Source organism: Pinus tabuliformis, chromosome 4_1, assembly GCF_031772625.1.
Source record: "Pinus tabuliformis cultivar Carrire ecotype Pingquan chromosome 4_1, CPIR1, whole genome shotgun sequence".
Lineage (NCBI taxonomy): Eukaryota > Viridiplantae > Streptophyta > Pinopsida > Pinales > Pinaceae > Pinus > Pinus tabuliformis.
Window position 1 is genome coordinate 513,314,168 of NC_142303.1, and position 12,936 is coordinate 513,327,103.

Consider the following 12,936-nt stretch of genomic DNA (forward strand, 5'->3'; position numbering starts at 1 on the left):
GAGAGGCGTTTGACCCTGCAACCAGAGCAGTAATAGACATTTCATCACCAAGAAAAATTAATTGCACCCAAAGAAAGATGAGTTCTCCACGGTCCTGGTGGAGGAGATGTCCATGTGTGTATGTCTCTGAGTGTGTAACACTAATGAAACATCCATCTTAACCCCAAGATCGACTAAGCCTTTTGAGGAGTCAAAACAATCCAAGCAGAAACCTCTAGTTGTTAAAAAGATCAAGGTTTAAGATGGATCTAAATTACAATAGGAAACATCTAAACATTCAAGTGTGCTGATGTTTCCCAGTGTTTCGCTAGAGACGGTTAAATTATAGCACCAACTCAAATCAAGATATTCAAGACGAATTAAATTACCAAAAGAACCTGGAAGCATCTGCAACTGTAGGGAGTGAGACAGACCTATGTCTTTCAGGTTTATTAAATTATCGAAAGACTTTGGAAGCACCTGCAAATGAGAAGAGTGAGACAGATCGATGTAATCCAAGTTTATGAAGTACCCAAAGGAATCTGGCAGTGACTTTAGATTTGGGCAACTTGTTAACTCCAATCTTTTCAACAACACCAAATGACAAAATTCATCCAGCAAAGTTTTAAGATTAATCTTATGGAGGACAGTCAGTTCGAGGTGCTTAAGGTGCCCTATTGATTTTCGTAACTTTGAAAGGGGAGAATAAATAACTAACTGTCGCAACAGCAAAGGTGCCTGCAAAATGTTCCAGGGTTTTAATCGTAAGAAAGAATTTGAGGATTAGCTTATGCAAAACCATTTAAATTCGTTGCAGATCCTACTGTGCGAAATCAATAACGAATAAACACATACTTTAAATCGCCAAAATTTTATTTACCCGATATCCGGATTGCCACAATGATTTCAATTTCTTCCCCCGCACTTCTAAAACCCTAAGGTTCTTCATAGGTATCCAAGAAGGCAGAGAAAACCAGGGGCATTTATTCCAGTGAAGCCATATAAGGTTTGGTAATCGCACCCTCCTCAAAAATCGCTCCACCAGATCACCTTTACCATCCGGCCCTCTGTGATTGATAAATACATCACAATAGAAGTTGCGATTGCTGTGGGAATTACATGAGGTGGAGGCTGTCGTTGCAGCCGCGAAGGACGAGGCGTCAATCGCTGAAACTGCAGGACGAAGATTGTGAGAACGAGGAGGCGAACTTTCAATTTCTATCCCGATTTCAGTTTCAGAAGGGTTTTGGGGGCATGAGGATACAGGGGATGCCATTGCCAATGCCGATTCGACTATACAAACAGAAATTGGAGCCCGTAAACTGAAACAGCCATAAACTCCACGAAACCGTAAACGGAAACAGCCATAAACTCCACGAACTCTCCCGGAAGCTCGGCGCACAAATGTCAAGTGGAAAGTGAAACGTTTTTTTAAGGTTTTTTAAGGTTTTAAAACATTTTTTATTAAATCAGACGGCTGATTTTTGTTCAATCGTCTAACAAAAGATCTAACGGCTACGATTAGGACAGAAAGGCATTTTGGGGAGTTCATTTCAGAGGGAAACGCCTTACGGCGAAAATATATATAGATCCTTTATTTTCAACGGTTTCCTATGTCACCTACGCTTGCAAAGTGCACACACAGCTAGATTCGTTGACGAAGATGAACTCTCGGAATTCGAACTCGAGGCCTTATTTCTGCGAATACGAGGACCGGGAAACATTTCAGATCAGATGGAATTTTCCCCTGCTTATACAGTGCAAATTGTATGAGCAATATATTTTACAATACAATTTCCAGTTATCTACAATGCGTATCTATTATTTCCGGTTACAGACAATGGTTAACGGTGGAAATAAGGACGTGTTTACATCACAGTTTGTCTTACTATCTTGATGAAAAAGCTATGAAGGTGTGAGATGCATGCTTTTTTTCATGTCCAGCTATCAAATGGTTGCCTATGAAATCTAATCTTACCTTTTCTTTTACTAAAAAAATAGGAATAATATCCCTCCCTATAAGTTGTAATACTGTAAACAGCTTGCCTGTGTTAGAAGTTTTCTTTATGGAACTCGAATTTAGTGTTCATTCTGTGGTTGTAATCTTTGGCTATGGCTCTCAGCTCCTTGGCCAAAATTAGAGGCCCGCAATAAAAGACACCTGCATTCAATCAAAGTTAATATAAGAAAGTAGAATGAGCCTTGCTCCCTTGTGACCCAGTAGAAATAAGCGTTTGTCGGACCCCGGTCCTTCCTTTTCCTTTTGGAAGCAGAATCTGCAATTTTCATGTGATTTAACATGTCTTTGAGAATGCTTATGAAGGGAGTAGCGCCAATTCCGAGACCTATCAACAGCAGCACGTCATATTTCTTGTAATTTTGTGCGGGAGCTCCATATGGCCCGTCGATCTGAAGCTTGGGAAACCTGCACATGGTTCGTCTTTTTGTTAAATACTTTGAATCTTGGATTTCTGAGTTTTTTATTTTTTTCATTAATGTTCAACATACTTGGATTTGTTTTCGTCGTCTCCGTAGAGTCCACGCTCCGCTCTCAGAAGTCCGCTTTTTCCAGCTGTAGGGGGCTCCATTGTCTATAAAGATCTGTGATTAGAACTTACAGCCGACAAAGAAACTTCATCTTAAAGCTAAAAGTACTAAATTAGTAATCACCTGCGAGAAAACTCTTTTCATCTCCTGTGTCCAGTCTCCAACTGTTCTAATATGCACGCTAATGTGTTCATCATCAGGAGCAGAGGTGATCGAGAATGGATGCTTACATGTAGAAAGTTCAGGAAAAAAAAAAAAATGTAAGAATCGTGGAAGAAACACTAAAAGATCTTATCAATTGATAAATTCTAATGTATGTTCAAAAATTACCATTCGAAAGGCGAGATCTCGGGGCACTGGAGAAATAAATACATTCCACTCTTGTACTCGAAGCCTGCAGGTTTTGACATATGCAAAGCCAGGACGTTTCCGCGATAAACTGCCACCTGCAAAATAAATAAAGCAGATATGTTGATTGCGCTTGCAAAGGATTTCAAGATACAGATAATACAAGAAAATTGCAAATCTAAAGTAGGAACCACATGACCTTGACAATATTGACGGTATAATTCCCTCCTCTGAATTCTCTCAGTATGCGCTCGCCGCAATATAAAAGCACCGGAACAGCAATATACATCCAAGTCTGCACGTTCAAATCGCGTAATAAATTAAACCCCGAACATCAAATTCTGGAGCAAATTGTCTACGTTTCTTTTCATTTAAGCTAAATTCTCATGCATTTTATAACGAAATTAGATATTCATTTTTCACTTTCAATCTTTCAGCGAATAAATTTTGAACCGTTTTACTTCGAAGTTAGAGATGTAGTTTAGAATTAACAGAAAACAAGATGAAATGTCCTTACAGTTTTCTCCCTCCAATCTCGCACGAAGAAAAGGCGAATGGAATGAACAATCAGAAGCAGGTAAATCACGACAAATGCATGATGTGAATACCAGAAAGCGTTGAACCTGGTCAGTTTATCAAGTTGCTGAGGAAGTTTCACTGAACTTCTTCTAAACCAGGAGGTCGCGAGAATGAAGGCAGTGGCCATGAGTACGACCATACAAACCCCCGTGATGCCTACTGTGCTTCCTAAGATATCTCCGTAATTCGGCTTTTCACTGCCAAAATATGCTTTAAGATAAAGATTATATGATTCCTCGTCGCAATTTGCAATTCTAATGAAATCGCAGCTTATATGATCCAGGCCGTGAAGCATGACGCCTATAACAATGGCCCCGGCGATGGTCTGCATGAATATTAAAATAAAAAATGTTAATAAAGAACTTCGAAATCCATTTCCTGTTAACTTTACAAGAATTAAAATACCTTGTGGAAATTGATGTTGTCGTCAAATGGCACAATGGATCCTAAGATCGTGGAGCGAAGCCATGTTATCGTGTTCCTGCAGACGGGCAACAGTATGAGTGCCATGTTAAGTTTGAGGGTTTCAGCGCTTCCTTTGGCCACACATAGACAGTATCCCGCTAATTTGAAGATGCCTCTGTTCCTGTACTGTATGAATTTCCACGTGAAAAGCCCCAGCATAGTCGCCAGCCATATGACAATAACCCAGGCCCTCTGCCAATTTTCGTCCAATAGATATCTCGCGTTTTGCATTGCTCTCTGTATGGGATTCCTCCTGATTGGAACCGGTAAGATCTGCTGGCTCAAATTTTGATTATAGTTTGCATGCCCTTCCTTTCCATAAGTCAAGCCTTGCAGCAGAGCTTTCAGTTGACTTAGCTGAAAGGTAATAGGAAATTTAAAACGTCGATCAGATTCACCAGAGTTTCATAAGCAAGATTTTCAATTTCTTTATCAAATTGAGTAGAAATTATAGAAACTAGGTCATCTGCGAGATAAAAGAAATTAGATAAATTTGTTTGAAAATCAGATCTGCAGGAAACAAAGATGACCTCAATATAGCCCATATGGTCTGGATCCAACTCTTCCATGATTAAATTTGCGTACTCTTCAGCTTGTTCCTTGAGCTTCGTAAGCTTGTTAGCCGATGCACTGAGCATAATAACCTAGGAGATCATTTTCTATTAAATTACTGATTCAAAGATTTTCAGCATGCTTTCCATAAAATTATATACCTTCAATGCAATTCAGAGAAAATTACAAATTAAGGAAACTCATTACCTCTTTTATTTCGTCCTCAGAAATCCGCCCGTCTGCATTTTTGTCACACCTGCGCATGTACGAGTTCAGGACTCTGAAAAAGCTTAAAAAACTCACGACACGCAAGCCACAAACGGTAAAAGGAACTCTCGCCCAGAGCATTTAAAATTGCAAGCTCAGTGACAATGTCAAAGCCTTAATTGAAAAAATGTTGAAAATTTTGCAAGGCTGGCACGAATCATCCAAATTTTAGCCTCTGAAGCGAAATATCTTTAATTCCTGAATCTACATCCACGCTGCTAAAAAGGACAGAAATATCTTACATGTCAAAGAAAATTTGCAGGCGAGAATCAAAGCTTTGAGTGGAGATCTGCAGGCAGAAATCACGAAGCTGCTCCTTGTTAATGAACTCCACATCATGCCATCCTCATCTTCAAGCGAGAGCATCAAAGAGCTCCAGTGCAAATTCATTTGAATCCATCATACCTGCCAAACAAACAGCACATTTCACAAACGCGGAGATTCGAACCGAGGTATTCTGTGTAAAATTGGAATCAACATCCAAAGACTCAAGAACCTTACCGATGCAAAGGCCAAAGTCAGCACGAGAAAGCCGTAATCCATCCGGAGAAGCCAGCTGACCGAAACGCGCTTCGACGGCTTTCCAAAACGCTTGAAAATCCGCGTTCGAATCTTCCGTCGTTTTACTAATAAACCTTAACCCCTGCAAAGCATTCTGCGCTACAGATTTCTGTCTAGACAGCTTACCACCGATCATCGCAGACGAAGCCCTCGGGGTTCCACTCGGAGTGCTACGAACCGACAAAACCTTCGCAGTAATTGAACTGGCCGTCCGAGTGATCCGCTTCACGTCGGCCTTCAATTCATGAGACAAATGCCGAAACAGCCATAAACTCCACGAAACCATAAACCGAAACACCCATAAACTCCACGAACTCTCCCGAAAGCTCGACGCACAGATGTCAATTGGAAAGTGAAACGTTTTTTTAAGGTTTTTTAATGTTTTATTTAAAATATTTTTTATTAAATTAAACGGCTGATTTTTGTTCAATCGTCTAACAAAAGATCTAACGGCTACGATTAGGACAGAAAGGCATTTGGGGCAGTTCATTTCAGAGGGAAACGTCTTACGGCGTAAAAATTATAATGTATAGTGATCAATGTTAAATTAATAGTGATTAATAAGAAAATCTAATCATATAGTCTTGTTTTGGAAGGAACTAATAAATTGAGATGTGAAATGGATAAATTAGTTGATTGAGAAATCAAGGCTTGCATAAATTTTGGTGGGTAGTAACTACTAGTATAAATATATTTATTTACTTCTTACTTTTATCCACATTTTTATGCAAAAACTTGCTTAAATTATGGTGGGAAGTAATTAATGATAAATATGTTATTTACCTAAGTATGAGCTATTTTCAACAATTTTATTTTTCAACTTAAAAATCATTACACAAATATCTAAAAATCACACATAAATATTGGAACTATCTCCATAAATTATGGCATAAAATAAATGATATAGTTATCACATGGCATTATATTATGCAAACGCTACAAGAAGACCTTCAAGTGATGGCCCAATCAAATGTTTAAAAATATATTTTTTAAGAATATTGAAAAAAAAATCAAAATAAAACATTATAATTTGTATTGGTCAATGCTAAATTAATAACGGTCAACATGCAAATGCCTTGAATGGGACTAATACTAAGCAATTACCTTCTCACCCAAAATTATATCATTAAATTCGGTATAAAACAAAAACAAAACAAACAAACAAAAATGATAATTAGATTGTGTCTTTCAAGTAGACTTAACTAGTGTTATGAGGCTTGTTTTTGTTAAAATCATAAGTTTGAGTTGTGTTGTCTACACAATCTGAGTACCCAAGATAATTTGCAGGAAGCTAAATCCATTTATATGTTCAAAAATGCATTTTAAGTAACAAAATTTCACTATATACTAAGAATAACAAAAAAAATACTATACACTAAAAATTGTATGGATTGTTAAAGAAAAAACACAAATTAAAATATTTAAAGTGCTTCATCAAATCCCATTATAAAAACATTGTCATTTTATATTGAAGGGAAATATTTTTTTAACTTTTTTAATTGCAAATTATTTACTTTTGAATTTTTTATATTTATATGACATTTTTTCATTTATGTATTTATGATTCATCTTCATTTGAATTTTTTATATTGATGTTGATAGGTATTTCAAAATACGATAAAGGGTTGAGATTTATCTTAAAAGTAGTTACGCCCTTTTTGTTTTTCAATTCAATTAAAAAAAATGTTATAAGACTAAATGAGTTATGGCTTTTTTGGACATGTGATATCGATAAGTCATGGTATAAGCTCATGGTATTGTAACAAATCCTATTTACATGATAAGAATCTCCATGATGAAGTGGGGGTGAATCTTCATGATTAAGAATCCAATTACACATGTTTTAAATGTGTATATGTTTAACTCATCTATTTATGTGATTAGAGTGGCATTCATGTAAAATGTGCAATGGAAGAGGCGAGTCTGATGTCACCTCACTCCTTCGAGGGGGAAGGAAATACCAACCCTCTCCCCACTTGGCACAACTCATACATAACTTGGCACCCATGGTACACGTATTGAGCATTATGAATATCAAAGGCTCTTAGAAATGGGGGTTTATAAAGATTAACATTGCGGAGACCATTCCTCCTCACTACACATTCTCCGTCGAAGAAATGTTTCATTGGGGGAACTGCCACCCAACTTCTTCAACCTGCGAGGCTCTATGTTGTTTCCATTTCTAATGAAGGGGTAGGTATAGGTCCCCTTAACTTAGCCTCCGCTGGGTTCGAAATCTCAAGAAATCGCTCAAATATAGGTCCAACTCAACCCTCTCTTGACATGACGGTTTCTATGTTGGTGAAGGGAGGAGGATCCTGGTACACACAGTAGAAATACATCTGCTCTCATCACTATTCAACTTCAAAATTCTTTCATGCCCAGGCATGTGCCTCTCCATATTCTTGGTTTATGGTTTATTATGGTTGTTATCGCTATGTTAATTAGTATTTTGGGCAAGGTTACATATACTATTTCTCTTTTGGGGTTTTGCAATTCAAATCTCTTTATTTTCCTTAGCACATTGCTCTCGGTGTTTGTAACATTCATGAAGTTTGTTTAGCCTGGACACTCTATTATTTTTCCTTTTCCTTGTCTAATTTCAATTTATGTAGTCATCTAGAATTTTGTGCTCCTTTGCACCTCCTTATATTACTCAAAGTCTGCCTTTTTTTGTGCTAGAGAGGTGTCTCTCTCAGCAGTCTCTCCTATCATCCTCGACAATGATTAATTTGGAACCAACTCCCCTTCCCATTATCTCCTTGTCGTTGGCTTTGTTTTATACCCTCTCATCCCATCCACCATGCCTTGTCAATGGATGTGTTGGAGGTGTGGTTTTGTTGTTAGATTTTGAGCTTGGCTCTTAAAATGTCATGCAAAGATATCAGGAAGCTACCCATGAGAATATTCAGCACATATTTAATCAAGCAACAATTGAGGCCATGCGTGAAAGAGATGCCCATTTAAATGAAGACATTATCACCCATGTTGTGAATTGGATACTAGACCCAGGCCACACTTGTGGTCATCAAAATCAATATATGTGTACAATAGAATTCTATTGGCACGTGAAAACCTTCCTTGACAAGGCACTTAAAGAAAAAGAAGATAACATGAGCAAGATTCTCTCTAGCTCAACATCCTTCGCACAAAGAATAGGAAATTGTCACTTAAACACCATGATATGGTGATGAGGCTTGCTAGAATCAAAGCCATGCTCTCTAAGGGCAAAGGACCAACCTCTCCAGGTACCCCTACGATGCCAATTGATGTGTCCACATCAACTTAGTCAGCATCATGGTTTCTTTTACAGTCAGCTTTCTTTTACAGTCAGCAACAGTGGCCCAACCTGAAAAGGATGCCTACAACTAGTATAGGATTTAGGCAATGTGATTGTAATTTTGTTATAAATATTTTTTTATGTTTGCATGTGATCACGTTATTTTTTGTTGAGATATGGCTAGGCCATGGTTTTTATGATATTTATGTAATATTTTTAACAAAAGACTTATTTTCCACCACTGGTCTGGTTTCCACCATGACAAAAAACAAACTGATGTATGCTCTTTTAGATAATCAATAGAAACCTTAAGCTTACCATAAAAAAAACACTCATATATTAGATCTTTTTATAATTAATAATAATATTATTAATTTAAAATAAAGTTATAATTTAATTAATTCTTTTTTTCTTTTCTTTTGTTTAAATTTTAGCAATGTGAAATGTATTATGAGATAAGTTATTTAATGTACTATGAACCATTTAATGTATACCAATGGAGATTCATCTTAAATCCATATCTACCAAGCCTCTCAAATTTCTCAAGATGCAAACCTCCTATTGAGTATAAGGTATGCACCTCTAGAGATTTGGTACCTCTAGGCTCTTTGTAGATTTAGAGTTAAGATGAATCCATGCTAGTTTTGAGTAACACAATAATAAATTGATTTAATGTGGAGAATGTCAATTAATAAAACATTTTAACTATAAGTAATTTTTTTATTTTCACTTGTTTTTGCGCAAGAGGTGCTCTACAACCCAGTATAAGGTATACAACTTGAGTGGGCCTAATGGTTAAGAGCATGGGTTTCCTCCTAAGAGGTCAGATGTTCAAAACCAAAGGGGGGGTAGAGTATGTATGCCTATGTAGACTTCGCACTTCGCAGTCAAATCGTTGCGGAGGTGGGTCCTTTGTCCCACAAATAAAGGGGTCTCATACACCAATTTGGTGTTAGGTGGGTCCTTTGTCCCACAAATAAAGGGGTCTTGGAGGTGGGTCCTTTGTCCCACAAATAAAGGGGTCTCATACACCAATTTGGTGTTAGGTGGGTCCTTTGTCCCACAAATAAAGGGGTCTTGGAGGTGTGTCCTTTGTCCCACAAATAAAGGGGTCTCAAAGGTGGGTCCTTTGTCCCACAAATAAAGGGGTCTCATACTGACCTTAAAATTGGATAATAATACTAATAATGTAAGAAAGATTGTATGTCAACATTTTTAATGCTCAATATATTATAACTAATAATAATAACTTAAAAAACAACACAATCTTCCATGATCCCTTTAGTCATTCTTAGTGCAATAAACTAGTTTGAGCAATAAAAGAAAATCATAATACCATGGGCCAATACCATGGTTTATCAATACCATGGGCCATCTAGACTTTTGATTATATATTATGGGTCTAAGCTTTTATTTATTCTGTTACAATACCATGGCTTATCAATACCACATGCCCAAAAAACATAACTTATTTCACAATCAAAATATTTTATAAATATTTTATTTTAATTTAATTTTATGACATTTTTAATTAAATCTAAAAGCAAACAAGTTATTATTATTATCCAATTTTAAGAGCAGGGCCAAGCGAGACACCAAATTGGTGTATGAGACCCCCTTGTTTGTGGGACAAGGGAGCCACTAGGTTATTATTATTATTATTATCCAATTTTACTTAAAAAAACAACACAATCTTCCATGTTCTCTTTAGTCATTCTTAGTGCAATAAACTAGTTTGAGCCAAGAAATAAAAATAATAAAATTTAATTTGTTAGATTTTAATTTTGTTTTTATTAATAAAATTACAACAATTTTTTAGATAAAATAAAATCATAATACCATGGGCCAATACCATGGTTTATGAGTACCATCGGCCATCTAGACTTTTGATTATATGTTATGGGTCTAAGCTTTTAATTATTTTGTTACAATACCATGGGTCATCTAGACTTTTGATTATATGTTATGGGTCTAAGCTTTTAATTATTCTGTTACAATACCATGGCTTATCAATACCACATGCCCAAAAACCATAACTTATTTCACAATCAAAATATTTTATTTTAATTTAATTTTATGACATTTTTTAATTAAATCTAAAATCAAACATGTTATATTATTATTATCCAATTTTAAGGTCACGGCCAAGCCATACACCAAATTGGTGTATGACGACCCCTTGTTTTATCTAATTTTAAGGTCACGACACCAAATTGGTGTATAAGACCACCTTGTTTGTGGGACAAGGGACCCACCAGGTTATTATTATTATTATCTAATTTTACTTTAGAAAAACAACACAATCTTCCATGTTCTCTTTAGTCATTCTTAGTGCAATAAACTAGTTTGAGCCAAGTAATAAAAATAATAAAATTTAATTTGATAGATTTTAATTTTGTTTTTATAAATAAAATTACAAACAATTTTTTAGATAAAAGAAAATCATAATACCATGGGCTAATACCATGGGCCATCTAGACTTTTGATTTGTCTAAGCTTTTAATTATTATGTTACAATACCATGGGCCAATACCGTGGCTTATTAATACCACATTCCCAAAAACCATAACTTATTTCACAATCCAAAAATTCTATAAATATTTTATTTTAATTTTATTTTATGACATTTTTTAATTAAATCTAAAAGCTAACAGGTTATTATTATTATCATCCAATTTTAAGGAGACTGACACCAAATTGGTGTATGAGACCCCCTTGTTTGTGGGACAAGGGACCCACCAGGTTATTGTTATTATTATCCAATTTTAAAGTCACGACCAAGCCAGACACCAAATTGGTGTATGAGACCCCCTTGTTTGTGGGACAAGGGACCCATTATTATTATATCCAATTTTAAGGTATGAGACCCTCTTGTTTGTGGGACAAGGGACCTACCAGGTTATTATTATTATTATCCAATTTTAAGGTCGTGGCCAAGCCAAACACCAAATTGGTGTTTGAGACACCCCAAGCCAGACACCAAATTGGTGTATGAGAACCCCTTGTTTTATTATCCAATTTTAAGGTCACAGCCAAGACAAGCACCAAATTGGTGTTTGAGGCACCCCAAGCTAGACACCAAATTGGTGTTTGAGACACCCCAAACCAGGCACCAAATTGGTGTATGAGACCCCCTTGTTTGTGAGACAGCAATTTGACTGCTAAGTCTACGAAGGCATACATACTCTACCCCCCTGCTGGTTTTGAACCTGTGACCTCTTAGGAGGAAACACATGCTCTAGGCCCACTACTAAAAATATTCTCATAGAGATTAAATTGAGGTTTTAATCAAATTAAAATAGAATACTTTTATATATACATATTTTATTTTATTTAGATACTTTCTTAAATACAGTACAATGGAATTGGATTTAAGAGACACAAAGAGAGTGAGATGGAGGGGGAATAGAGTGGGGGAGAGAGCGATAGAGGTGGGAGAGAGAGGGAGAGAGAGGAAGGAAGAGAGAGAGGGGGGGGGGAGAGAAGGAGAGAAGGAGGGAGAGAGAGATAGATTTGAAGGGGGAAAGAGAATGAGGGAAGAACAAAGACATTGAAAGATAGAGGTGGAGAGAGAGGGATTGAGAAGGGATAGATAAAGACAGAATGAGGGAGAGAGGAGATGAGGGAAGAAAGATAAAAGGAGAGGATAGGGATAGGGAATGAAGGGAAGAGAGATAGAGAGAGGGATACATAGATATGGAAGGGGGAGAGAGAGAAGGATAGAGGGAGGGAGATAGTGATAGAGTTGGAGATTGGAGAGAGAGAGTGATGGGGAGAGAGACAGAGGGAGGTGGGATACAAAGGGACAGAGACGAAGGAAGAGAGAGAGGACTTGAAAGAGAGAAGGGGAGAGAGAGAGAGGGAGAGAGATATGGAATTGGAGGGGGTGAGGGGAGGGATGGAAGAACAAAGACATGTAGAGAGAAAGATAGAGAGGGAGAGGGCGTGACAAGGGATATATGGAGAGGCAGTGAGGGAGAGTAGAGAGCGAGAGGGAAGAGAGAGAGGGTGGATAGAAGGGGGAGAGGGAGAGAGAAGGGGAAGAGAGAGAGGGATAGGAAGAGGGAGGGAGATAGAGACATATAGATATGGAGAGAGAGTGTGTATGTTTTGGGGGTGATAAGGAGAGACAGAGGGAGATAGAGATATAGATGGAGGGGAGAGAGAGGGAAGAAGAGAGAGGGAAAGAGAGGGAGGGAGAAGAGAGATAGATATGGAGAGAGAGAGAGATAGTGTGTGCGTGTGTGTTTGGGGGGGGAGATAGAGAGACAGAGAGAGGGAGGGAGGAAGAAAGAAAAATATATGTATATATATATATATATAGAGAGAGAGAGAGAGAGAGAGTATGTTTGTGGGCT

The 12,936-nt window shown here is 37.2% G+C and overlaps 1 protein-coding gene across 1 annotated transcript; it reads right to left on the bottom strand.

The window, feature by feature from the left end:
- Positions 1-237: 237 nt before the first annotated feature.
- On the bottom strand, positions 238-5,584 carry LOC149176820 (respiratory burst oxidase homolog protein F-like). The gene is given in 13 exon segments (XM_089421580.1): positions 238-717; positions 860-1,301; positions 2,141-2,404; positions 2,488-2,570; positions 2,650-2,752; positions 2,857-2,972; positions 3,074-3,169; positions 3,392-3,778; positions 3,859-4,275; positions 4,449-4,562; positions 4,678-4,726; positions 4,980-5,142; positions 5,239-5,584. Coding segments are annotated over 13 exon segments (3,060 nt in total).
- Between the last annotated feature and the right edge of the window lie 7,352 nt (positions 5,585-12,936).